The 24,449-nt window shown below is 54.8% G+C and overlaps 1 protein-coding gene across 1 annotated transcript; it reads left to right on the plus strand.

Annotated features, from left to right (window-relative positions):
• The first annotated feature begins 4,857 nt into the window (after positions 1-4,857).
• On the plus strand, positions 4,858-23,974 carry LOC144952178 (uncharacterized). The gene is made up of 6 exons (XM_078882580.1): positions 4,858-4,895; positions 6,385-6,455; positions 14,690-15,808; positions 18,655-20,154; positions 21,532-22,344; positions 23,714-23,974. Exons 1-6 carry the CDS (start codon positions 4,877-4,879, stop codon positions 23,945-23,947), a joined length of 3,756 nt encoding a protein of 1,251 aa, XP_078738706.1. The 5' UTR covers positions 4,858-4,876; the 3' UTR covers positions 23,948-23,974.
• The last annotated feature ends 475 nt before the right edge of the window (positions 23,975-24,449 follow it).

Genomic DNA, 24,449 nt, shown 5'->3' on the forward strand with positions numbered 1-24,449 from the left:
GTGTATGCACGCACACACAGACGCACACACACACACAGACGCACACACACACAGACGCACGCACACACACACACACACCCCCAAATCACACACACGGACGCCTGTACACGGGTGCAAACACGCACAGGCACGCGCAGACGCACGCAGACGTACACTACCGGCACGTCGCGCGTGGGTGTAAATACGCCACAGCTCGCTGTGGTGAATGCAGACCGCACCGGCTGGTGCGTCCGCTCACGTGGTGGGGGCCGTGGTGCAGCGGTGAGCACTGCCAACGCCGGCAGGGACCGCGAGTTCCATTCACGCCATCACCACCATCACCACCGCCATCACCACCGCTATCACCACCATCACCACCACCATCATCACCACCATCACCACCGCCATCACCACCGCTATCACCGCCATCACCACCGCCATCACCACCGCTATCACCACCATCACCACCACCATCATCACCACCATCACCACCGCCATCACCACCGCTATCACCACCATCACCACCGCCATCACCACCGCCATCACCACCCCCATCACCACCGCTATCACCACCATCACCACCATCATCACCGCCCCACCCCACCCCACCCCACCCACCCCACCCCACCCCACCCACCCCACCCACCCCACCCCACCCACAACACTCACCCCACCCCACCCCACCCACCCCACCCCACCCACCCCACCCACCACCCACCCCACCCACCACCCACCCCACCCACCACCCACCCCACCCACCCCACCCCACTCACCCACCCCACCCCACCCACCACCCACCCCACCCCACCCACCCCACCCACCCCACCCACCCCACCCCACCCACCCCACCCCACCCACCACCCACCCCACCCCACCCACCACCCACCCCACCCACCACCCACCCCACCCACCCCACCCACCCCACCCTCGTGGGCCGCGGTGCCGGCAGCCTTCGTAGGTGCTGCTCGCTCACCGCACTTGCCCCAACAGTCTGTTGCAGGCTACGTGGGGGACCTTTGTCTGTGTTGTGTGTGTGAGATTGTGTGAGATTGTGTGTGATTGTGTGTGTGAGAGATTGTGTGATTGTGTGTGTGATTTGTGTGAGTGTGTGATTTGTGTGTGTGTGTGTGATTGTGTGTGTGATATTGTGTGTGATTGTGTGTGATTGTGTGTGTGAGATTGTGTGTGATTGTGTGTGTGAGAGATTGTGTGATTGTGTGTGTTATTTGTGTGAGTGTGTGATTTGTGTGTGTGATATTGTGTGTGATTGTGTGTGACTATGAAATAATAATGTGTCGGTGTGGCATGGGTGTGTTTGTGGTGGTGGTGGTGGTACAGGGGGTGGTGATGATTTGGATGTAGGTGTTGGTAGTGGTGGTGGTGATTTGGATTTACTGTCGTTGATGATGATGGTGATACAGGTGATGGTGGTGATGGTGATACAGATGATGGGTGATGGGTGATGGTGGTGATGATGGTGATACAGGTGATGATGGTGGTGGTGGTGATACAGGTGATGATGATGATGGTGGTGGTGATGGTGATACAGGTGATGATGATGATGGTGGTGGTGGTGGTGATGGTGATAATGAAGATGATGGTGGTGGTGGTGGTGATACAGGTGATGATGATGGTGGTGGTGGTGATACAGGTGATGATGATGATGATGGTGGTGGTGGTGGTGATGGTGATAATGAAGATGATGGTGGTGGTGATGGTGATACAGGTGATGGGTGATGGTGGTGATGGTGGTGATGGTGGTGATGGTGGTGATGGGTGATGGTGGTGATGGTGATAATGAACAGGAGAGCCGCACTTGCCCGGCTTGCCTGTCAACTCCGCATGTGACGGATCTCACAGACGCACCGGGCGGGATGTGACGTCGTGTGCCGAGCCTCATGATCCTAATTTATTTGTACACAGACGACACCCTACACGCAACACGCAACATGCAACACGCCACACGCTCTACACAACACACGACCACCCCCCCACGACGCTCACATGTTACACGCGTGTGCGTGCGCGAGCCGGTAGAGATCTCTATGTTATACACACACGCTCTCTCGGGGTACTGCTCTATCTGGTATGCATTGTCGATGAATCTTCTGATTGTTCTTGTTGTTATATAGCGCGGCCGTGCGTGCGAGTCTGTTACCGTCTCTTCGAGGAGGGGGGGGGGGGCGGTGTGAGCCGTCCACCGGTTGCTGTTCCGTCCGTGCGTGCGCCACCACCGCCACCACAACGCCACCACCACAACGCCACCGCCACAACGCCACCACCACAACGCCACCGCCACAACGCCACCACCACAACGCCACAACGCCACCGCCGCCACAACGCCACCGCCGCCACAACGCCGCCACAACGCCACCACCGCCACAACGCCACCACCGCCACAACGCCACCACCGCCACAACGCCACCACCACCGCGCCACCACCGCCACCACCACCACCACTGCGCCACCACCACCACCACAACTCCGCCACCACCGCCACAACGCCGCCGCCGCCGTGCGTGTGCCGTTCTGTCCTGCTGCTGCTGCTGCTGCTACTGACAGCACTTAAGTGTGTGATAGCGTAGTGTGTCAGAGCGTAGTGTGTAGTGTAGTGTATAATAGTGCAGTGTGTAGTAGCGTAGTGTATAGTGTAGTGTAAGCTATTATACGCTACTATACGCCAGAGGTGGGACAAAGTCATTGTTATGCAAGTCCAAGTCAAGTCGCAAGTCATCAAATTCATGACTCGAGTCTGACTCGAGTCCAAGTCACATGACTCGAGTCCACACCTCTGCTATACGCTACGCTACTATACACTACGCTGTTTAAACTATGCTGTTATACACTGCTGTACACTACACTCATCATAGCACGTGGACCCCCCCCCAACCCCCTTGACCCAACCCACCCAGCGCAGTGTGCGAGCAACGTGGGTGACCTTTGTCTTTGGATCGCCCCCCGTCCCCCCCCCCCCCCGTGGCGTTTCCTGAGAATAAATTTTCGAGTTTTTGGGGTTTCAAAACGGGACTCCGTGGCCCTCCATTGCAAGGCGAGTGGTGTGAGCGGAGTGCGTGGTGGAGATTCAGTTGTGGGAGAAAGGGGGTGATGGGTGGATGAGTGGGTGAGTGGGTGGCTGAGTGGGTGGGTGAGTGGGTGGGTGGCTGAGTGAGTGGGTGGGTGGCTGAGTGAGTGGATGGGTGAGTGGGTGAGTGGGTTGATGGGTGGCTGAGTGAGTGGGTGGGTAGCTGAGTGAGTGGGTGGGTGGCTGAGTGAGTGGGTGGGTGGCTGAGTGAGTGAGTGGATGGCTGAGTGAGTGGGTGGATGGGTGAGTGGGTGGCTGAGTGAGTGGGTGGATAGGTGGCTGAGTGAGTGAGTGGGTGGATGGGTGAGTGGGTGGGTGGGTGGATGGGTGAGTGGGTGGCTGGGTGAAACGGGCTAGAGAAGAGATGAGTGACTTGGTACAGGAGGACGTGGAGCTGAGTGGACTTGCCGATGACTGGCACCAGCGGTGTCAAGATCGGCCTCTGTGGAGGAGGCTCGTGAAGGACGCTCCTGGGCAGTGCCAGGCTAGGTGCACTGTGAGGCTACTGGGCAGTTGGATGCAGTCGCCATCCAACAACGGCGGAGGAGCGACGCTCACAACAACGAGCGGAGCGCCAGGTGGCTAAAACACAGCAAGTTGGCACAGTAGGGGGCACAGGTGGTGCATCAGCCAGTCATCTCGGTCATCTCGGTCGACCCGAGGCACCTGGGTCTGCCCCGTGACCTGCCAGCGGGCGTTCGACACGTCACACAGACACAACAACAACAACCGCCATTCACCACTAAGTGGCGGTGACGTCACCACGACGATTGTGCCAGGCCATGTGCATCATCAGCAGGCAGCAGCCATAATCATCATCAGCCATCATCAGCCAACATCATCATCAGCAATCACCAGTAATCCGCAGCAATCATCAGTCATCATCAGCAGCAATCATCATCAGCAATCATCAGTAATCAGCAGCAGCAGCAATCATTAGTCATCATCAGCAATCATCATCATCAGCAATCAGTAATCATCAGCAGCAGCAATCATTAGTCATCATCAGCCATCATCATCAGCAATCATCAGTAATCAGCAGCAATCATCATCAGTCAGCAGCAGCAATCATCAGCAGCCATCATCATCAGCAATCATCAGTAATCAGCAGCAATCATCATCAGCAGCCATCATCATCAGCAATCATCATCAGCAGCCATCATCAGCAGCGGTCATCATTATAAGAGGAGGGGGGTGGGTGGAACACCACCCACCCGCCCCTCTTCCGCCCCTCATCCAATCAGCGCGCGTCGCAGGGCGCGGCCTCGAACTCGCCGACCAATCGCAGCGCGCCATGCGCGCTCATGAATAATTAATCAGCACCCACCCCTCCATTTTGCGGCGTTCCATAGTCGCAAACTGCCCTGGGGGCACGCACTGCGTGGTGGGGCGCGTGAGGGGGCACGCCGTCGCCCAAGGCGCCCTGAGGGCATTTAGCATTCGCGCAGCGGCTTCCCGCCAATGTCAGCTCGCGAGGGGTGGGTGGGGTTCACTCTGCCCCGCCCCCTCCGCCCTCGCCCCGCCCTCTCAGCCCTCGCCCCGCCCCCTCCGCCCTCGCCCCGCCCCCATCAGCCCCGCCCGCTCGGCCCTCGCCCCGCCCACTCCGTCATCGCCCCGCCCACTCCGCTTTCGCCCCCGCCCCCTCAGCCATCGCCCCGCCCACTCCACCCTCGCCCCGCCCACTTCGCCCTCGTCCACTCCGCCCTCGCCCCGCCCCCTCAGCCCTCGCCCCGCCCACTCCGCCCTCGCCCATTCCGCCCTCGCCCCGCCCCCTGTGTCCTCGCCCCGCCCTCCCCCCTCCCTGTAAACAAGTCGATGGCGGCGATGGAGTTCGGTGAGAGTTTAGGGACGCAAATTCTCCTCACGTCAACAACGACGTCATGTTGATGTTGTTATATTTTATGTTTTAACGTAGACGCTGTAACGTTGTTCGTGCGGCGGGGGTTTTGTGGGGGTTGTTTTTCTGTGTCGCGCGTACGGCAAAAAGTTTGATGTGAAAATATATTGACAAAGTGTTTTGTGTGTTAATAACTCTCTAATCACCTCGCCACCACACCACAGACTCACTCGTCTACCATCCAGCAGTGGATAAGACCTGTGGCTGACGGTGGTGGTGGTAGTGGTGGTGTTGTTGATGATGGTGTTGATGATGGTGGTGATGGTAATGATGGTGGTGGTGATGGTGGTTAATGGTTGGTGGTGGTGGTGATGGTGGTGGTGATGATGATGATGGTGGTGGTGTTGTTGATGATGGTGTTGATGGTGGTGGTGGTGGTGGTGATGGTAATGATGGTGGTGGTTAATGGTGGTGGTGTTGGTGATGGTGTTGATGGTGATAGTGGTGATGGTGATAGTGGTGATGGTGATAGTGGTGATGGTGGTGGATGATGGTGGTGATGGTTGATGGTGGTGGTTGATGTTAATGAAGGTGGTGGTGATGGTAATGATGGTGGTGGTGATAGTAATGATGGTGGTTGATGGTGGTGATGGTGGTGGTGATGGTTGATGGCAGTGGTGATGTTAATGATGGTGGTGGTTGATGGTAATGATGGTGGTGGTTGATGGTAATGATGGTGGTGGTTGATGGTGGTGATGTTAATGATGGTGGTGGTGATGTTAATTATGGTGGTGGTGATAGTAATGATGGTGGTGGTTGATGGTGGTGATGTTAATGATGGTGGTGATGTTAATGATGGTGGTGGTGATGTTAATGATGGTGGTGGTGATGTTAATGATGGTGGTGGTGATGTTAATGATGGTGGTGGTTGATGGTAATTGATGGTGGTGATGGTGGTGGTGATAGTAATGATGGTGGTGGTTGATGGTGGTTGATGGTAGTGGTGATGGTAATGATGGTGGTGATGGTAATGATGGTGGTGGTGATGTTAATGATGGTGGTGGTTGATGGTGGTGATGGTGGTGGTGATGATGGTGGTGATGGTGATGGTGGTGATGGTGATGATGGTGGTGGTGATGGTGGTGTTGGTGATGATGGTGGTGGTAATGGTGGTAATGGTGGTGGTGGTGTTGGTAGCTTTGATAGTGTTGATGGTGATGATTGTGGTGTTGATGGTGATAGTGTTGGTAGTGGTGGTTGATGGTGGTAATGGTGGTGGTGATGATGGCAGTGATGATGGTGGAGGTGATGGTGGTGATGATGGTGATGATGGCAGTGATGATGATGGAGTTGATGGGGAGCGGTGGATGTAGTGGTTAGCGCTACGCCGCTCACGACCACCACCATCAGTGACGATTATCTGAACCGGTCCTGGGCCTCCCCTAGGTCGACTCAGCCTCAAATGAGTACCTGGTGCGGTGTGTAGTAAACATCGCCACTGGGGAGACAAAGGCGGCCGGGCGTGGTGCTACTGGCTACCCACTAGGTCTCAGCAAGGTAAGGTAAAAGCTAAAAAACAACGAGCCTACCTTTACCCTACCTTTTACCCTTACCCCATACAAATGACCCGATTATAGGGTAATTACTGGGGTACTACTACACATGATAAAGGGTTATAACGGTGAATGCTATAAGGTAGAGCGCTTTAATCATGTAGAATACTCTGGATTATTCCAATTTTACACGCTTTCTATTAACTCACTCTGTCTGTTGTTGTCGTTGTATCAAATCTTGCAACTCAAATTTAACCCACTTCCCAATGTGGTATCGACTGCAAACTTGGTGTACTTACGTCATACTGATGACAATACTATATTCTATCATAAAAAATAAAAAAATATTTTTGTAAACATTATTTTACACGCTTTCTATTAACTCTGTTGTCGTATCTTCAGATCTTGTAACTCAATTTTAACCCACTTCCCAATGTGGTATTGACTGCAAACGTGGTGTACTTACGTCATACTGATGACAATGCTATATTCTATCATAAAAAATAAAATGTATAGTTTTTAAACAATCTTTTTACACGCTTTCTATTAACTCACTCTGTTGTTGTCGTATCCTCAAATCTTGCAACTCAATTTTAACCCACTTCCCAATGTGGAATCGACTGCAAACTTGGTGTGCTTACGGCATACTGATGACAACACTATATTCTATCATTAAATATCTAAATTTTTAAACAATATTTTTTATACGTTACGTTTCGGCTTGGGTCTAATTGTCCACGCTCACCTGACGTTGACTGTAATTGGCCACGGTCCCTTACGTTGTGGCAAGCTTCTGGGCCGCTTCCTGGAGTCGTGGAGTTCTTCCATTACGAGTACATTTAATAAAAGCGTGTTTTTAGTAACGCTTTCTTAAATATTACTTGTTAAATGGAGGCCACGGACTGCGCCACGGAGCTTTAAGCGGTAAACAAGGCGCCGTATTTACTGGGTTATACTTAACGCTACCTTTACCCTACCCTTTACCTTACCCCTTGGCATGTCGACACCTTTACCTTTACCCTTTTACCCGGTTAAAAGGGTAAATTACCTTGCCAAGGCCTACCACCCACCCCCTCGTGTGCCACAGTGCCGGTAGCCTTCATAGGTGCTGCTACTACTCGCTACAAACAGCACTTGCCCCTGCAGCCTGCTAGAGGCTACATGGGGGATCTTTGTCTGTGTATAGGTGCTGCTACTCGCTACAAACAGCACTTGCCCCTACAGCCTGCTAGAGGCTACACGGGGGATCTTTGTCTGTGTGTAGGTGCTGCTTCTACTCGCTACCAACAGCACTTGCCCCTACAGCCTGTTAGAGGCTACACGGGGGATCTTTGTCTGTGTGTAGGTGCTGCTTCTACTCCCTACTAACAGCACTTGCCCCTACAGCCTGCTAGAGGCTACACGGGGGATCTTTGTCTGTGTGTAGGTGCTGCTGCTACTCGCTACTAACAGCACTTGCCCCTACAGCCTGCTAGAGGCTACCTGGGGGATCTTTGTCTGTGTATAGGTGCTACTACTCGCTACAAACAGCACTTGCCCCTACAGGCTGCTAGAGGCTACACGGGGGATCTTTGTCTTTGATGGTGATTGTGATGGTGATTATGGTGGTGGTGATGATAGTTGTGTATGTGTGTAAATATATCCGTGTTATCTTCTTGGTTCTTTCGGTAAAGTCACGTAGAATGGAAATAATAAAATAATAAAAATTAAGCATAATACAAATAAAACATAATACATTTTATGTTTTATTTTTTTTTATTTTTTTTTTTCCATTCTACGTGACTTTACCGAAAGAACCAAGAAGATGAATCCCTGCAGTCACGAAAGCTTTACATCGAAAAATATCCGTGCTAGTTTCACTTCAGTCGGTGCTTTAGCTTCAAGAGGGGATAGACCCTGGCTGCTGATGATGGAGGCTAGGCCAGGCCTTGATACAGCAGTGGATAGACCCTGGCTGCTGATGATGGAGGCTAGGCCAGGCCTTGATACAGCAGTGGATAGACCCTGGCTGCTGATGATGGAGGCTAGGCCAGGCCTTGATACAGCAGTGGATAGACCCTGGCTGCTGATGATGGAGGCTAGGCCAGGCCTTGATACAGCAGTGGATAGACCCTGGCTGCTGATGATGGAGGCTAGGCCAGGCCTTGATACAGCAGTGGATAGACCCTGGCTGCTGATGATGGAGGCTAGGCCAGGCCTTGATACAGCAGTGGATAGACCCTGGCTGCTGATGATGGAGGCTAGGCCAGGCCTTGATACAGCAGGGGATAGACCCTGGCTGCTGATGATGGAGGCTAGGCCAGGCCTTGATACAGCAGTGGATAGACCCTGGCTGCTGATGATGGAGGCTAGGCCAGGCCTTGATACAGCAGGGGATAGACCCTGGCTGCTGATGATGGAGGCTAGGCCAGGCCTTGATACAGCAGTGGATAGACCCTGGCTGCTGATGATGGAGGCTAGGCCAGGCCTTGATACAGCAGGGGATAGACCCTGGCTGCTGATGATGGAGGCTAGGCCAGGCCTTGATACAGCAGTGGATAGACCCTGGCTGCTGATGATGGAGGCTAGGCCAGGCCTTGATACAGCAGGGGATAGACCCTGGCTGCTGATGATGGAGGCTAGGCCAGGCCTTGATACAGCAGTGGATAGACCCTGGCTGCTGATGATGGAGGCTAGGCCAGGCCTTGATACAGCAGGGGATAGACCCTGGCTGCTGATGATGGAGGCTAGGCCAGGCCTTGATACAGCAGTGGATAGACCCTGGCTCCTGATGATGTAGGGCTGACGCATTTGTGCTTTGGTTGGTCTCATTATTAACCGTAAAAAAAACTATGAATGAACCTTTAATAAATCTTGGTTCTTTCGGTAAAGTCACGTAGAATGGAAATGATAAAATAATAAAACATAATAAAATAATGCTCACGACGTTTCGGCCACAACGCAAGCAGCCGTCCTCAGGTGAAGAACAGGTCTGTCGGGAAGACAGTCTGAACAAACCTGTTCTTCACCTGAGGACGGCTGCTTGCGTTGTGGCCGAAACGTCGTGAGAATTATTTTATTGTTTCATTTTTAGTATTTTATTATTTTCCTTCTACGTGACTTGACCGAAAGAACCAAGAAGATGAATCCCTACAAGTCACGAAAGCTTTCAATCGAAACTTTAATAAAATGTTTTATTTTACCCCCGGTGTCAGGCTGCCATATAGCTCCTGTGAAACGACCCCCCCACCTCCCCACCCTGATGATACATAATGATCACGTGGACATTTGTAGCAGCTACAAATCCTCCTCTTTGAGAGAGGCTTGTAAGGTGTGTGGAGCTTCCTTGGTACCCACGGTAGGAGGTGTTTGGGACAGACAGCACGCTCAGCACTCTGTGTTTTATGTTTTTATTATTTTATTGTTTCCCTTGTACGTGGCTTTACCGAAAGAACCAAATAATGTACTCTATTAGCAGTTATAAAGACATTCGGTTTACATCTAGATTTAATGTCTTATGGCTCATCACTTTATCTCTCATCACTTTATCTCTCGTCACTTTGTCTCTCACCACTTTGTCTCTCATCACTTTATCTCTCATCACTTTATCTCTCGTCACTTTATCTCTTGTCACTTTATCTCTCATCACTTTATCTCTCATCACTTTATCTCTCATCACTTTATCTCTCGTCACTTTATCTCTCGTCACTTTATCTCTCATCACTTTATCTCTCATCACTTTATCTCTCGTCACTTTATCTCTCATCACTTTATCTCTCATCACTTTATCTCTCATCACTTTATCTCTCATCACTTTATCTCTCGTCACTTTATCTCTCATCACTTTATCTCTCGTCACTTTATCTCTCATCACTTTATCTCTCGTCACTTTATCTCTCATCACTTTATCTCTCGTCACTTTATCTCTCGTCACTTTATCTCTCGTCACTTTGTCTCTCATCACTTTGTCTCTCATCACTTTGTCTCTCATCACTTTATCTCTCATCACTTTGTCTCTCATCACTTTATCTCTCATCACTTTATCTCTCATCACTTTATCTCTCGTCACTTTATCTCTCGTCACTTTATCTCTCGTCACTTTATCTCTCGTCACTTTATCTCTCGTCACTTTATCTCTCATCACTTTATCTCTCATCACTTTATCTCTCGTCACTTTATCTCTCATCACTTTATCTCTCATCACTTTATCTCTCGTCACTTTATCTCTCGTCACTTTATCTCTCATCACTTTATCTCTCGTCACTTTATCTCTCATCACTTTATCTCTCATCACTTTATCTCTCATCACTTTATCTCTCATCGCTTTATCTCTCATCACTTTATCTCTTGTCACTTTATCTCTCATCACTTTATCTCTCATCACTTTATCTCTCATCACTTTATCTCTCATCACTTTATCTCTCATCACTTTATCTCTCATCACTTTATCTCTCATCACTTTATCTCTCATCACTTTATCTCTCATCACTTTATCTCTCATCACTTTATCTCTCGTCACTTTATCTCTCGTCACTTTGTCTCTCGTCACTTTGTCTCTCATCACTTTGTCTCTCATCACTTTGTCTCTCATCACTTTATCTCTCATCACTTTATCTCTCATCACTTTATCTCTCATCACTTTATCTCTCATCACTTTATCTCTCATCACTTTATCTCTCATCACTTTATCTCTCGTCACTTTATCTCTCATCACTTTATCTCTCGTCACTTTATCTCTCATCACTTTATCTCTCATCACTTTATCTCTCATCACTTTATCTCTCATCACTTTATCTCTCATCACTTTATCTCTCATCACTTTATCTCTCGTCACTTTATCTCTCATCACTTTATCTCTCGTCACTTTATCTCTCGTCACTTTATCTCTCGTCACTTTGTCTCTCATCACTTTGTCTCTCATCACTTTGTCTCTCATCACTTTATCTCTCATCGCTTTATCTCTCATCACTTTATCTCTCGTCACTTTATCTCTCGTCACTTTGTCTCTCGTCACTTTATCTCTCATCACTTTGTCTCTCATCACTTTGTCTCTCATCACTTTGTCTCTCATCACTTTATCTCTCACCACTTTGTCTCTCACCACTTTGTCTCTCGTCACTTTATCTCTCACCACTTTGTCTCTCATCACTTTGTCTCTCATCACTTTGTCTCTCATCACTTTATCTCTCACCACTTTGTCTCTCACCACTTTGTCTCTCGTCACTTTATCTCTCACCACTTTGTCTCTCATCACTTTGTCTCTCATCACTTTATCTCTCACCACTTCATCTCTCACCACTTTGTCTCTCGTCACTTTGTCTCTCGTCACTTTATCTCTCATCACTTTGTCTCTCATCACTTTGTCTCTCATCACTTTATCTCTCACCACTTTGTCTCTCACCACTTTGTCTCTCGTCACTTTATCTCTCATCACTTTGTCTCTCATCACTTTGTCTCTCATCACTTTATCTCTCACCACTTTGTCTCTCACCACTTTGTCTCTCGTCACTTTATCTCTCATCACTTTATCTCTCACCACTTTGTCTCTCGTCACTTTATCTCTCACCACTTTGTCTCTCACCACTTTGTCTCTCGTCACTTTGTCTCTCATCACTTTGTCTCTCACCACTTTATCTCTCATCACTTTGTCTCTCATCACTTTGTCTCTCATCACTTTATCTCTCATCACTTTGTCTCTCATCACTTCATCTCTCGTCACTTTATCTCTCATCACTTTGTCTCTCATCACTTTGTCTCTCATCACTTTGTCTCTCGTCACTTTATCTCTCATCACTTTATCTCTCATCACTTTATCTCTCATCGCTTTGTCTCTCATCACTTTATCTCTCATCACTTTATCTCTCATCACTTTATCTCTCATCACTTTGTCTCTCATCACTTTGTCTCTCATCGCTTTGTCTCTCATCACTTTATCTCTCGTCACTTTATCTCTCGTCACTTTATCTCTCGTCACTTTATCTCTCATCACTTTATCTCTCGTCACTTTATCTCTCATCACTTTATCTCTCGTCACTTTATCTCTCGTCACTTTGTCTCTCATCACTTTGTCTCTCATCACTTTGTCTCTCGTCACTTTGTCTCTCATCACTTTATCTCTCGTCACTTTATCTCTCATCACTTTATCTCTCATCACTTTATCTCTCGTCACTTTATCTCTCGTCACTTTATCTCTCGTCACTTTATCTCTCATCACTTTATCTCTCGTCACTTTATCTCTCATCACTTTATCTCTCGTCACTTTATCTCTCATCACTTTATCTCTCGTCACTTTATCTCTCATCACTTTATCTCTCATCACTTTATCTCTCGTCACTTTGTCTCTCATCACTTTGTCTCTCATCACTTTGTCTCTCATCACTTTGTCTCTCGTCACTTTATCTCTCACCACTTTATCTCTCATCACTTTATCTCTCATCACTTTATCTCTCATCACTTTATCTCTCATCACTTTATCTCTCGTCACTTTATCTCTCATCACTTTGTCTCTCGTCACTTTATCTCTCACCACTTTATCTCTCATCACTTTATCTCTCATCACTTTATCTCTCGTCACTTTATCTCTCATCACTTTATCTCTCGTCACTTTATCTCTCATCACTTTATCTCTCATCACTTTATCTCTCGTCACTTTATCTCTCATCACTTTATCTCTCATCACTTTGTCTCTCATCACTTTATCTCTCATCGCTTTATCTCTCATCACTTTATCTCTCGTCACTTTATCTCTCATCACTTTATCTCTCATCACTTTATCTCTCATCGCTTTATCTCTCATCACTTTATCTCTCGTCACTTTATCTCTCATCACTTTATCTCTCATCACTTTATCTCTCGTCACTTTATCTCTCATCACTTTATCTCTCATCACTTTATCTCGCGTCACTTTATCTCTCATCACTTTATCTCTCGTCACTTTATCTCTCATCACTTTATCTCTCATCACTTTGTCTCTCATCACTTTGTCTCTCGTCACTTTATCTCTCATCACTTTATCTCTCGTCACTTTATCTCTCGTCACTTTATCTCTCATCACTTTATCTCTCGTCACTTTGTCTCTCGTCACTTTATCTCTCATCACTTTATCTCTCATCACTGTATCTCTCATCACTTTATCTCTCATCACTTCATCTCTCATCACTTTGTCTCTCTCTGCAGCAGAGGTGTAGAGTTCCAGACGCGAATCACGGATATCCAAGTTCGTGAATGATGAGGGAATGCTCTAATTGCAAAATGACGCAAAAGCGTTATGATGTCATTCAAAGCTGTTGCTGTAATAATCATCGTGATCACAATTCATTGTGCTGACCCTAATCATTCCTCTGTCTCTTCCAACTTTTCACCACAATGACTACCACCACCTCCACCACTTTCACCACCTCCACCACCATCTCCACATGCACCTTCACCACTACACATCCACCACCTCCACCACTTTCACCACCACCTCCACATGCACCTTCACCACTACACATCCACCACCTCCACCACTTTCACCACCACCTCCACATGCACCTTCACCACCATTACCACCTCCAACATTACCACCACCACCTCCACCATTACATCCACCACTCCATCTCCACCACCTTCACCACTACACATCCACCACCTCCACCACTTTCACCACCACCACCTCTTCCACCTCCACCATTACCTCCACCACTCCATCTCCACCACCTTCACCACTACACATCGACCACCTCCACCACTTTCACCACCACCTCTACCACCTCCACCATTACCTCCACCACTCCATCTCCACCACCTTCACCACTACACATCCACCACCTCCACCACTTTCACCACCACCTCCACCACCTTCACCATTACCTCCACCACTCCATCTCCACCACCTTCACCACTACACATCCACCACCTCCACCACTTTCACCACCACCTCTTCCACCTCCACCATTACATCCACCACTCCATCTTCACCACCTTCACCACTACACATCCACCACCACCACTTTCAACACTACCACCTCCACCATTGCCTCCACCACTCCATCTCCACAACCTTCACTACACATCCACCACCTCCACCACTTTCACCACCACCTCTACCACCTCCACCATTACCTCCACCACCTTCACCACTACACATCCACCACCACCACTTTCAACACTACCACCACCACCTCCACCATTACCTCTACCACTCCATCTCACCACCTTCACTACACCTCCACCACCACCACCACCGCCGCTTCACGCCACGTTCCCCACCACCGTCAGCCGGTGCGGCCAGTTGACCGGCGTGACATGGCCGGCAACGGCGATGCCGGTGGACCCTCCCGCGGCGTCCCGCGCGGCGCCGGTGACGACGGCGGTGACGGCTGCTTCCGGGAGGACGACGTCGCCAGAGGAGGGGCCCCGCTGGTGCTAGTGCACAGCGGGTACCTGCGCAAGACCAACCGCCTGCGCAGGCAGTTCTTCACCCTGCGGGCACGGCTGAGCGACGCGTCGCCCGGCTCGGCAAGCCGCCGAGACGCTGGCACCTCGGCGGCGGGCGCCGGCGGCGGCGGCGGAGGAGGGGTGGTGGTGCCGGTTGGCCGGGCGACCGGGACGACGGCCGGGACGACGGCGGCGAGCGGCGACACGGAGGAAGCCGTCTCCCGGGAGCGCATGGAGAGGCTGCTGAGCTGCACGGAGGCGCTGCTCAGAGACACGGAGGCGCTGGTCGGGGGAGACGCGGCGGGGGCGATGGGGAGGCGGGGCGGGGGGGAGGAGGAGGAGGAGGCACCGGCGAGGGGAGACGCCGGTATTTTTGGAACGGGAGGCGCGGAGACGCTGGGAATAGGAGACGGAGAAACACGACCGCGCGGAGAGGCCGATATTTTTGGAATGGGAGGCACGGAGATACCCGGCAGAGGAGACCCGGAGACAATCGCCGGAGGAGACACGGAGACAATAGGCAGAGGAGACACGGAGACGACGCAGCTCGGAGACACGGCGCAGACGCCGGCGTTAGGTGGCGCGGGGGCGCCGGGAATCGTCGCGGACACCGGGGCCCGGCGGGTCGCCGGTGATGCTCCTCCGGCGGCGCGGGACGGCGGCCCCCGGCTGAGCGACGCCGTCCTGGAGTGGCACGACAGTCGGCGCGGCTGGGAGCGGCGGGCCGGCGGGGCGGAGGCCGTCCGGGGCCGCCGCTGCGTGCCGCTGGCGGGCCTGCAGGCGCTGGCGCTGAGGCGGGACGCGCGGGGCCGCGACTCGCTGCTCCTGCTGGCGGCGGACGGCCGCTGCGTGTCCCTGACGGGCGCCGGCGGGGAGGAGATGAGGCGGTGGCACCGCTTGGTGGCCGCGGGCGCCGAGCGGCAGCCGGAGTACCGCGACGTGTGGCTCGTCGGCGTCAAGGTGAGCGGCGGCGGTGGTGGTGGTGGTGGTGGTGGGCGGTGGTGGTGGTGGTGGTGGGGGCAGTGGTGGTGGGGGCGGTGGTGGCGGTGGCGGTGGGGGCGGTGGTGGTGGGGGCGGTGGTGGTGGGGGCAGTGGTGGTGGTGGTGGGGGCGGTGGTGGGGGCGGTGGTGGTGGTGGGGAAGTTGGGTGGTGGTGGTAGTGATGATGGTGGTGGTAGTGATGATGGTGGTGGTAGTGATGGTGGTGGTGGTAATGGTGGTGGTGGTGGTGGGGGCGCGGTGGTGGTGGTGGTAGTGATGATGGTGGTGGTAGTGATGATGGTGGTGGTGATGGTGGTGGTGGTGGTGGGGGCGGTGGTGGTGGTGGTGGTGGCAGTGGTGGTGGTGGTGGTTTATGTGATGGTAGTGTTGGTGGTGAAGTTGGGTGGTGGTGGTAGTGATGATGGTGGTGGTGGAGAAGTTGGATGGAGGAGGTATTTGAGGTGTTGACGATGGAGGTGGTGGTGGTGGTGGTGGTGAAGTTGGGTGGTGGTGGTAGTGATGATGGTGGTGGTGAAGTTGGATGGTGGTGGTGGGGGCGGTGGTGGTGGTAGTGGTGGTGAAGTTGGGTGGAGGTGGTGGGGGCGTTGGTGGTCGTGATCATGGTGGTCGGATGCGGGCCCATGTCCTTGACACCAGGACCTACCGTGGAGCTGATGTGCCCACTGACCATCGACTGGTCATCTGTAAGATGCGCCTGCCGTTATTCCACTCCCGTGGTGGGTGTACACCCATGACCCCATTCAAACCCACAGTGGCATGGTCTCGGCTAGCTGATGAAAGTTGCAAGCGAGAATTGCATCATCGCTTGCGGTTGGGGTTGGCATCGTCCCACCCCTCCTTCTGATTCCGAGGGTAAATGGGCGAGGTTTAGGACTGTGACTCATGCAGCTGCGTTGGGTACGCGGTCCAAACCTCCCCAGAGACCCTGGCTGACAGAGGAGGTGTTCAGGCCCAGTCTCTGGATCTCTGTGGGTATCTATGGGTCTCTGAGTATGGGTCTCTCTGGGTTTCTGTTAGTCTCTGTGGTGCTTTATGAGTCTGAGTCTCTGTGGGTCTCTGGGTATCTATGAGTATGGGTCTCTGTGGGTTTCTGTTAGTCTCTGTTGTGCTATATGAGTATGGGTCTCTGTGGGTCTCTGGGTATCTATGAGTATGGGTCTCTGTGGGTCTCTGTGGGTCTCTGGTTCTACATAATCTATGGGTCTCTGTGGGTCTCTCTGTTTCTTTGCGAGTCTCTGGTTCTCTGTTGGTCTTGGTCAGTTTGGTAGTTTAGGGCTCTGTTTAAACGAGCGGATGCTAAATGCTGCCAACTCAGTCACCGACTGCCCCCCCCCATGTCAATGATTAACGGGGACACGGACCTTGCTTGCCATCCCCTCCTTGTCACGAGCCGTGGACCCCTGCGGCCACGCGGCCCTCCGTGCGTGGGGGGGTCCCCTCGTTGACGCGCCCCCCTCGTAGCGGGGAACAGGGCTAGCGGCACCGCCACCCCCACCGCTGCGAACAGTCCAGAGCGTCTAGAGGCCAGCCGCACTCAGCACTAAGCACAGAAGGGTGCGGGTTGGTTGGCCAGGTGTTGGGTGTGTGTGTGTGTGTGTTTTGGGTGTGTGTGTTGGGCGTGTTTTTGTATGTGTATTGTGTGTGTGTGTTGGGGATGTGTGTGTGTGTTGGGCGAGTGTGTGTGTGTTTTGGGTGTGTGTGTTGGGCGTGTGTTTGTGTGTGTATTGTGGGTGTGTGTGTGTGTTGGGTGTGTGTGTGTGTTGGGCGTGTGTTTGTGTATGTATTGTGGGTGTGTGTGTTGGGCGAGTGTGTGTGTGTGTTTGGCGTGTGTTTGTGTGTGTATTGTGGGCATGTGTGTGTTGGGCGTGTTTGTGTTGGGAATGTGTGTGTGTTGGGCGTGTGTGTGTGTTGAGCGCGTGTGTGTGTGTGTGAGATACGTGCCGGTCCTAGCGGTGGTTGAACACAGTGTGGTGGTGGTGGTGGTTTAACACGGTGAGGTGGTGGTGGTGGTGGTGGTTGTTTAACATAGTGTGGTGGTGGTTCACATTTCACAAGCCCGCATGCCCAGACACCGCATGCCCAAGCAGCTTTTGTTTAGTCGCATAGAGAGGGCTGAACGGGTATGAAATGGGCTAGAGAAGAGATGGAGTGATGTGGTACGGGAGGACGTGGAACTGAGTGGACTTGCCGATGACTGGTACCAGCGGTGTCAAGATCGGCCTCTGTGGAGGAGGCTCGTGAAGGACGCTACTGGGCAGTTGGAGGCAGTCGCCCTCCAACAACGACGGAGGGCGGAGGAGCGACGCTCACAACAACGAGCGGAGTGCCGGGCGGATAAAATGTAGCAAATTGGCATAGTGGGGAGGCACAGCTGGTGCATCGGTCATCTCAGTCAGTCAACCCGTGGCACTTGCTGGGTCTGTCCCGAGGCCTCCTGTCGGTGAGCCTTCGACACTTCACGTGGCCTCAAAGTGCACCTGGCCTGGCACAAGTGCCGTGGTGTTCTGCAGATGCCACCACCGCCATCTATTGCACGGCGGTTGAATTCATGACTCGGTCTGAACAGGCAGCTGAAAGTTCACAAGTCGAATGTTCGTAAGTCGAGTAGTCTCTGTAATTGGACATTATAGCAGCAAAATAATCTAAATAATATCACTCCCCTCCCTCCCTCTCATCCCTCCCCATCCCTCCCATCCCTCTCATCCCCTTCCCTTCACCCTCCCACCCCCCTCCCTCCCTCTCCCACCCACCCCCCTCCCATCCCCCTCCCTCCCTCCCACCCCCCTCCACCCCTCTCCCCCCCAGGCCCGGGGTCTGGCCTCCCCGCTGCGTCTCCCCTCCGGGGTCCCCCACTGCTTGTGCCTGGGCCCTGCGGCCCTCTCCCTGGTGGCGGTGGCGGCCACGACCCGCGGCCACGCGCCGCCACCGCCGCCGGGCCCCCGCGTCGTCCTCCCCCTGGGCCGCCTGCTGCTGTGCTGCGGCCGCTCGGGGGCCCTCGTGGGCCTGCGGGTGGCCGGCGACCCCCCCGGCGAGCTGTGGCTGGACGCCCGCGACGAGGCCTGCGCCGAGAGCCTCCGCGGCGCGCTGGCCCAGGCCGTCGGCCGCCCGCGCGGCCTTCACGGGGACGAGGACCCGGCCCTCCGCCCGCGTAGCCACAGCCACTCCATCCTGCTCCCTTCCCCGCCGTCTCGACCCTCCTCCTCCTCCCCCTCGTCGTCGTCGTCGACGGTCAAGCCCCCCGGGAGCCCCTCGCTAGGCCGCCTCCCGGGCCTAGGCTGGGTGTCGCCGCTGTTCCGCATCCGCGCCTCCAGCGAGGGAGACAAGACGATGCCGCAACGGTTCCGGTGCGGTGCCGGTGCCGGCGGTGGTGCCGGCGGTGGTGGTGGTGGCGGTGGTGCCGCAGCGAGCCCCACTGGAATCCTGCGCTCGCTGTCTCTGCAGCGGGCGGCCAGGCACGCCGCCAGCAGACTCGGCTTGCAGCAGCAGCAGCAGAAGCAGCAGAAGCAGCAGCAAAGTGTTGGCAAGGCAGCAGCGGCAGCATCGGCGGTGACGCTGAAGATTCCGTCGTCGGCGGCGTCCCACAATCCCACGCTGACCTACACCTTCTCTTCCTGTTCGTCAGCTTCCTCCTCCTCCTCCTGCTCCTCTTCGGACGACGGCGGCGGCGGCGAGAAGGAGGAGAAGGTTGTGGCGAAGCGGAGGGTTCGTGACGGCGGTGGCGGTGGCGGTGGCGGTGGTGGCGGTGGCAACGGTTGCCTCGTGCTCAGCCGGTCTGCGCCGAACAGCGCCTGCGGTTTCAAACGTCCCACGGACAAATCCTTCCGCAAGCGAAGCTGTTCGGGCGTCGCCTCCTCCTCCTCCTCCTCATCATCCTCCTCCGCGGCCGCCGCCGCTGCTGCTGCTGCCGCATCGTCATCATCATCAGCGGCACTTCTATCGCCATCGTCGGCGGCGGTGGCGAACGGAGGCCCCGTGGGACGCGATGGCGGGTGGAGGAGGTGCGCTAGTGCGGCGTACCCGGAGGATTACGGTGAACTGGACCTGAGCGGCGGACGTGGTGGAGGAGGTGGTGGTGGTAGTGGTGGTGGACACGGAGGAGGTGGTGGTGGTGGTGGGCGTGGTGGTGGTGGAGGTGGAGGACATGGAGGAGGCGGTGGTGGTGGTGGTGTTGGGCGTGGAGGAGGTGGTGGAGGTGGAGATGGTGGTGGAGGTGGAGGAGGTGGTGGAGGTGGAGGACGTGGAGGAGGTGGTGGTGGTGGAAGAGGAGCAGCTGACTACATGCCCATGAATCCGTCGGCCAGGAAGGTAAAAAGACTCGCCTATTTTATATTCTACACCACGTGTGAAGCCCCACTCAACTCTTTTTCAGCAGCGACACCCTGGCTATCACAGATGACAGGTGATCGGCGGCTTGTGATCATCATCATCATCATCGTCACGTGGGAAAAATACGCACGACTGTCGATTGTAAATGTCGAGGGGGAAAAAATTGGAGTACCCGCAGACTACGGGAGAGAGAAAGAGAGACACGCAAACTTAAAATATATGAAATACGTAAATATATTGCAGGCATAGTTAGGTTCGGGATCTAATCCACGACCTCCTGCCTACCAGGCAAGGTAGTTAACATCTCCTAGCCACCGTGGTGATGATGACGTGAGAGAGAGAGACACGCAAACTCCAAATATACAGCAGGGGTTGGCCTCGAACCCACAACCTCCTGTACACCAGGCGAGGTAGTCAACATCTCCCAGTCACCGTGATGATGATGATGATGAGAGAGAGAGAGAGACACGCAAACTCCAAATATACAGCAGGGGTTGGGATCGAACCCACGACCTCCTGCACACCAGGCGAGGTAGTCAACATCTCCCAGCCACCGTGATGATGATGATGAGAGAGAGAGACACGCAAACTCCAAATATACAGCAGGGGTTGGGATCGAACCCACGACCTCCTGCACACCAGGCGAGGTAGTCAACATCTCCCAGCCACCGTGATCATGAGAGAGAGACACAAACTACAAATATACAGCAGCAGGCATTGTCAGGGTCAGGATCGAACCCACGAACTCCTGTACACCAGGTGAGGTAGTCAACATCTCCTAGCCACCGTGATGATGATGAGGTAGTCAACATCTCCCAGCCCCTGTGAGTTGACGATTGAGGCCCCCTCGCGCCCGTCCAGAGATCCCCGGTTGTCCGCCGTGGTGGCTGTGAGTGCCATGGGAGGGGGTGGGGGGTTGGACTGCCGACTGCAATCGGCTTTCCCCCACCAATGGGGATGGCGCACAGCCACCACGGTGTTGTTACGTTACCGTAGTGCGCCGCAGTGTTAACCGCAGTGTAGCCGCGGCGTTACCGCAGCGATAACCACAATTATACCAGAGTGTAACCACGGCGATACCACAGTGTTAACCACAGTGTAGCCGCAACGTTACCGCAGTGATAACCACAACAATACCAGAGTGTAACCACGGCGTTACCACAGTGTTAACCGCAGTGTAGCCGCGGCGTTACCGCAGCGATAACCACAATTATACCAGAGTGTTACCGCAGAGTTAACCGCAGTGTAGCCGCAACGTTACCGCAGTGATAACCACAACAATACCAGTGTGTAACCTCTTTAACCTCCCTCCCTCCGTCACCCCCTCCCTCCCCTCCGCTCCGCTCCCTCCCGCAGGAGGAGCCCACACAGGGGGGCTACATGCTCATGTCCCCCACCGCCCCTCGCCAGGAAGACGGCTACGTCCCCATGCAGTTCACTCCTCGCCCCAGCGCGCAACAGAAGCAGCAGCAGCATCAGCACCACCAGAATCAGCACCACCAGAAGCAGCACCACCACCAGCAGCACCACCACCATCAGCAACAGCAGCAGCAGATGGTAGCGACGAATCCTGACGCCGATGACACCAAGGGGGGCGGCAAGATGGCCGCCACGGCGGCAGCGTCCGTGGGGGGCGGTGGCAAGATGGACGCCGACGCCGTGTCGTCGAAGCCGGGTGCGGCCGCCTCAACCGCGACGGCGGGCGGTGACGGTGACGTCGGCGGTGACGGTGGCGGTGACGGCGGCGGTGACTGCGTCACCGACGTGGCTTCCGTCGTCTGGAAGGGGGGCGGCAATATGGCCGACACCAGCATGGCGTCGAAGGCGGGCGGTGGCGGCGTGGCCGCCTCAACCGCGACAGGGGGTGGCGGCAGCGGCGGCGACGTCACCGCCACCGTCACCGCCGTGGCTTCCGTCGTCCGCAAGGGGGGCGGCAACATGGCTGCTGGCGGAGAACCGGTGCGGCTGAGGCTCGGCGACGGCTCGCGCGGCTCCACGGGCGACTACGTGCCGATGAGGGCCGTGCCGGGCGACGGTGCCGGCAGCTACGAGGTCATGAGCTTTCCCGGGACCCGGTCCGGGAATGTGGAGTTGGCGGCGGGGGCTCCTGCGGCGAGATTCGGAGTCGATCCCGACGAGGGTGCGAAGGTCGTGCGTGTCGGAGAACAGGTGAGGAGGGTGGGCGGGTGGGTGTGGGTGGGTGTGTGGGTGTGGGTGGGTGGGTGGGTGTGGGCGGGTGGGTGTGGGCGGGTGGGTGTGGGGTGTGGGTGGGTGTGGGTGGGTGTGGGTGGGTGTGTGGGTGTGGGTGGATGTGTGGGTGTGGGTGGGTGGGTGGGTGTGGGCGGGTGTGGGGTGTGGGTGGGTGTGGGTGGGTGTCCGGCAAAAAACAACCTCTCACCTCCTCGGCTGTGCCGGACGCTGCTTTATTGACCTGGTCAAGGCCTATGATACCATCAACAGGCCAGGGCTCTGGGTTGTTCTTTGTGCTTTCGGAGTCCCTGACTCTCTGCTCACGATCATCAAGGACCTTCATGATGGTGAGCGGGCACGGGTAAAACTACATGACCGGGAGTTGGAGCCAGAGCCATTCCCTGTTCACCTTGGGGTGCGACAGGGATGTCCTCTGGCTCCCATATTATTTTGACCACGTAGTTCGTGAAAGCCTTCGATGGCTGTACCGGAGGAATTTCCATCTGGTACAGATACAATGGGAGGCTGATCGATGCCCGTGTGCAGTCAAGGGATGACTCCCGATTGCTCAACTATGTTACGTATGCCGATGATCTGGTGATTGCTGCTCACTCAGAGGAGGAGTTGGAGGCGCTGCTGCTGAACCTGGAGTGTGCCACTAAGAGGTGGGGCCTTACCATCAGCCCCACCAAAACTAGGCACCTGCCTGGGTATTTTGTACCGTCGGACACTCCACCCCCACAACTCCCAATTGGTGATGGGGCAGTTATGGAGAGAGTGGAGAGTTTCCATACCTGGGCAGTGTGCTCATGACCGGCTCCGGTTTGACAGCAGAGGTCTCACTTTGAATCTTTTCATTGACCACGTAACGCTGTGTGGAAGCTGCTTGGTATTTTCGGCCACGGTCATGCCCTCCCTTCTCTACGCTAGCGAAACGTGGACCCCCCTAATGGAGCATCTTCACCAGTTAGAAACATTCAGGCTTGCCTGCCTACAATCCATGCTGGGTTTAACCTGCAGGATGGATTGTATGAGTAGCTCACAAATCCTTGAAAGATCTGGACACAGTCTCATTGGTGAGACAAAGGCGGCCGGGCGTGGCGCGCCACAGTGCCGGCCTTCATAGGCGCTGCTACTGCTGTTGCTGCTGCTGCTGCTACTAACGGCTCTTGCCCCACCAGTCTGCCGAGGCTGTACGGGGGACCTTTTGCTTCGTTCCGAGGTGTGAGGCGGGTGGCGTTGGCAGGGCGGTCACCGCTACTCAGCGGCACCACTTTCCCCGCGGTGCGCCGAGGCGACACGGGGAAGCCGCCGTCTTCATTCTCGTCTCAACTCCTTCTCTTGCCAGGTGCGGCGAAGACGCAGCTCCGAGACTTTCCCTCCCCACGTCACCATGACCGCGACCGCGACCCCGGGCGTGACCCCGGGCGTGACCCCGGCCGCGACCCCGGCCGCGACCCCGGCCGTGACCCCGGCCGTGACCCCGGCCGCAGACCCTGGGGGTGAGCCCCAGCCCAGGACTCGGGGAGACGCGGAGGAGACAGCAGCGGCCGCTGCTCTGCTCGTCGCCACGGAGACGTAGAAGGCGACGCGCGGGGACACGCGGGGACACGGGGGGAGGGAGACACTGGGGGAGGGGGACGAGGGAGACGCGGGGACGAGGGAGACACGGGGATGAGGGAGACACGGGGGGAGGGAGACATGGGGATGTGGGGAGGGAGACACGGGGACGAGGGAGACACGGGGGGAGGGAGACACGGGGATGAGGGAGACACGGGGGGTAGGGAGACACGGGGGGGAGGGAGACACGGGGACGAGGGAGACACGGGGGGGAGGGAGACACGGGGACGAGGGAGACATGGGGATGTGGGGAGGGAGCCACGGGGACGAGGGAGACACGGGGGGAGGGAGACACAGGGACAAGGGAGACACGGGGATGTGGGGAGGGAGACACGGGGATGTGGGGAGGGAGACACGGGGATGAGGGAGACACGGGGGGAGGGAGACACGGGGACGAGGGAGACATGGGGACGTGGAGAGGGAGACACGGGGGACATTGGAGACATTGGGATGTGGGGAGGGAG

The sequence above is a fragment of the Lampetra fluviatilis genome, chromosome 66 (genome assembly GCF_964198595.1).
Source record: "Lampetra fluviatilis chromosome 66, kcLamFluv1.1, whole genome shotgun sequence".
Lineage (NCBI taxonomy): Eukaryota > Metazoa > Chordata > Hyperoartia > Petromyzontiformes > Petromyzontidae > Lampetra > Lampetra fluviatilis.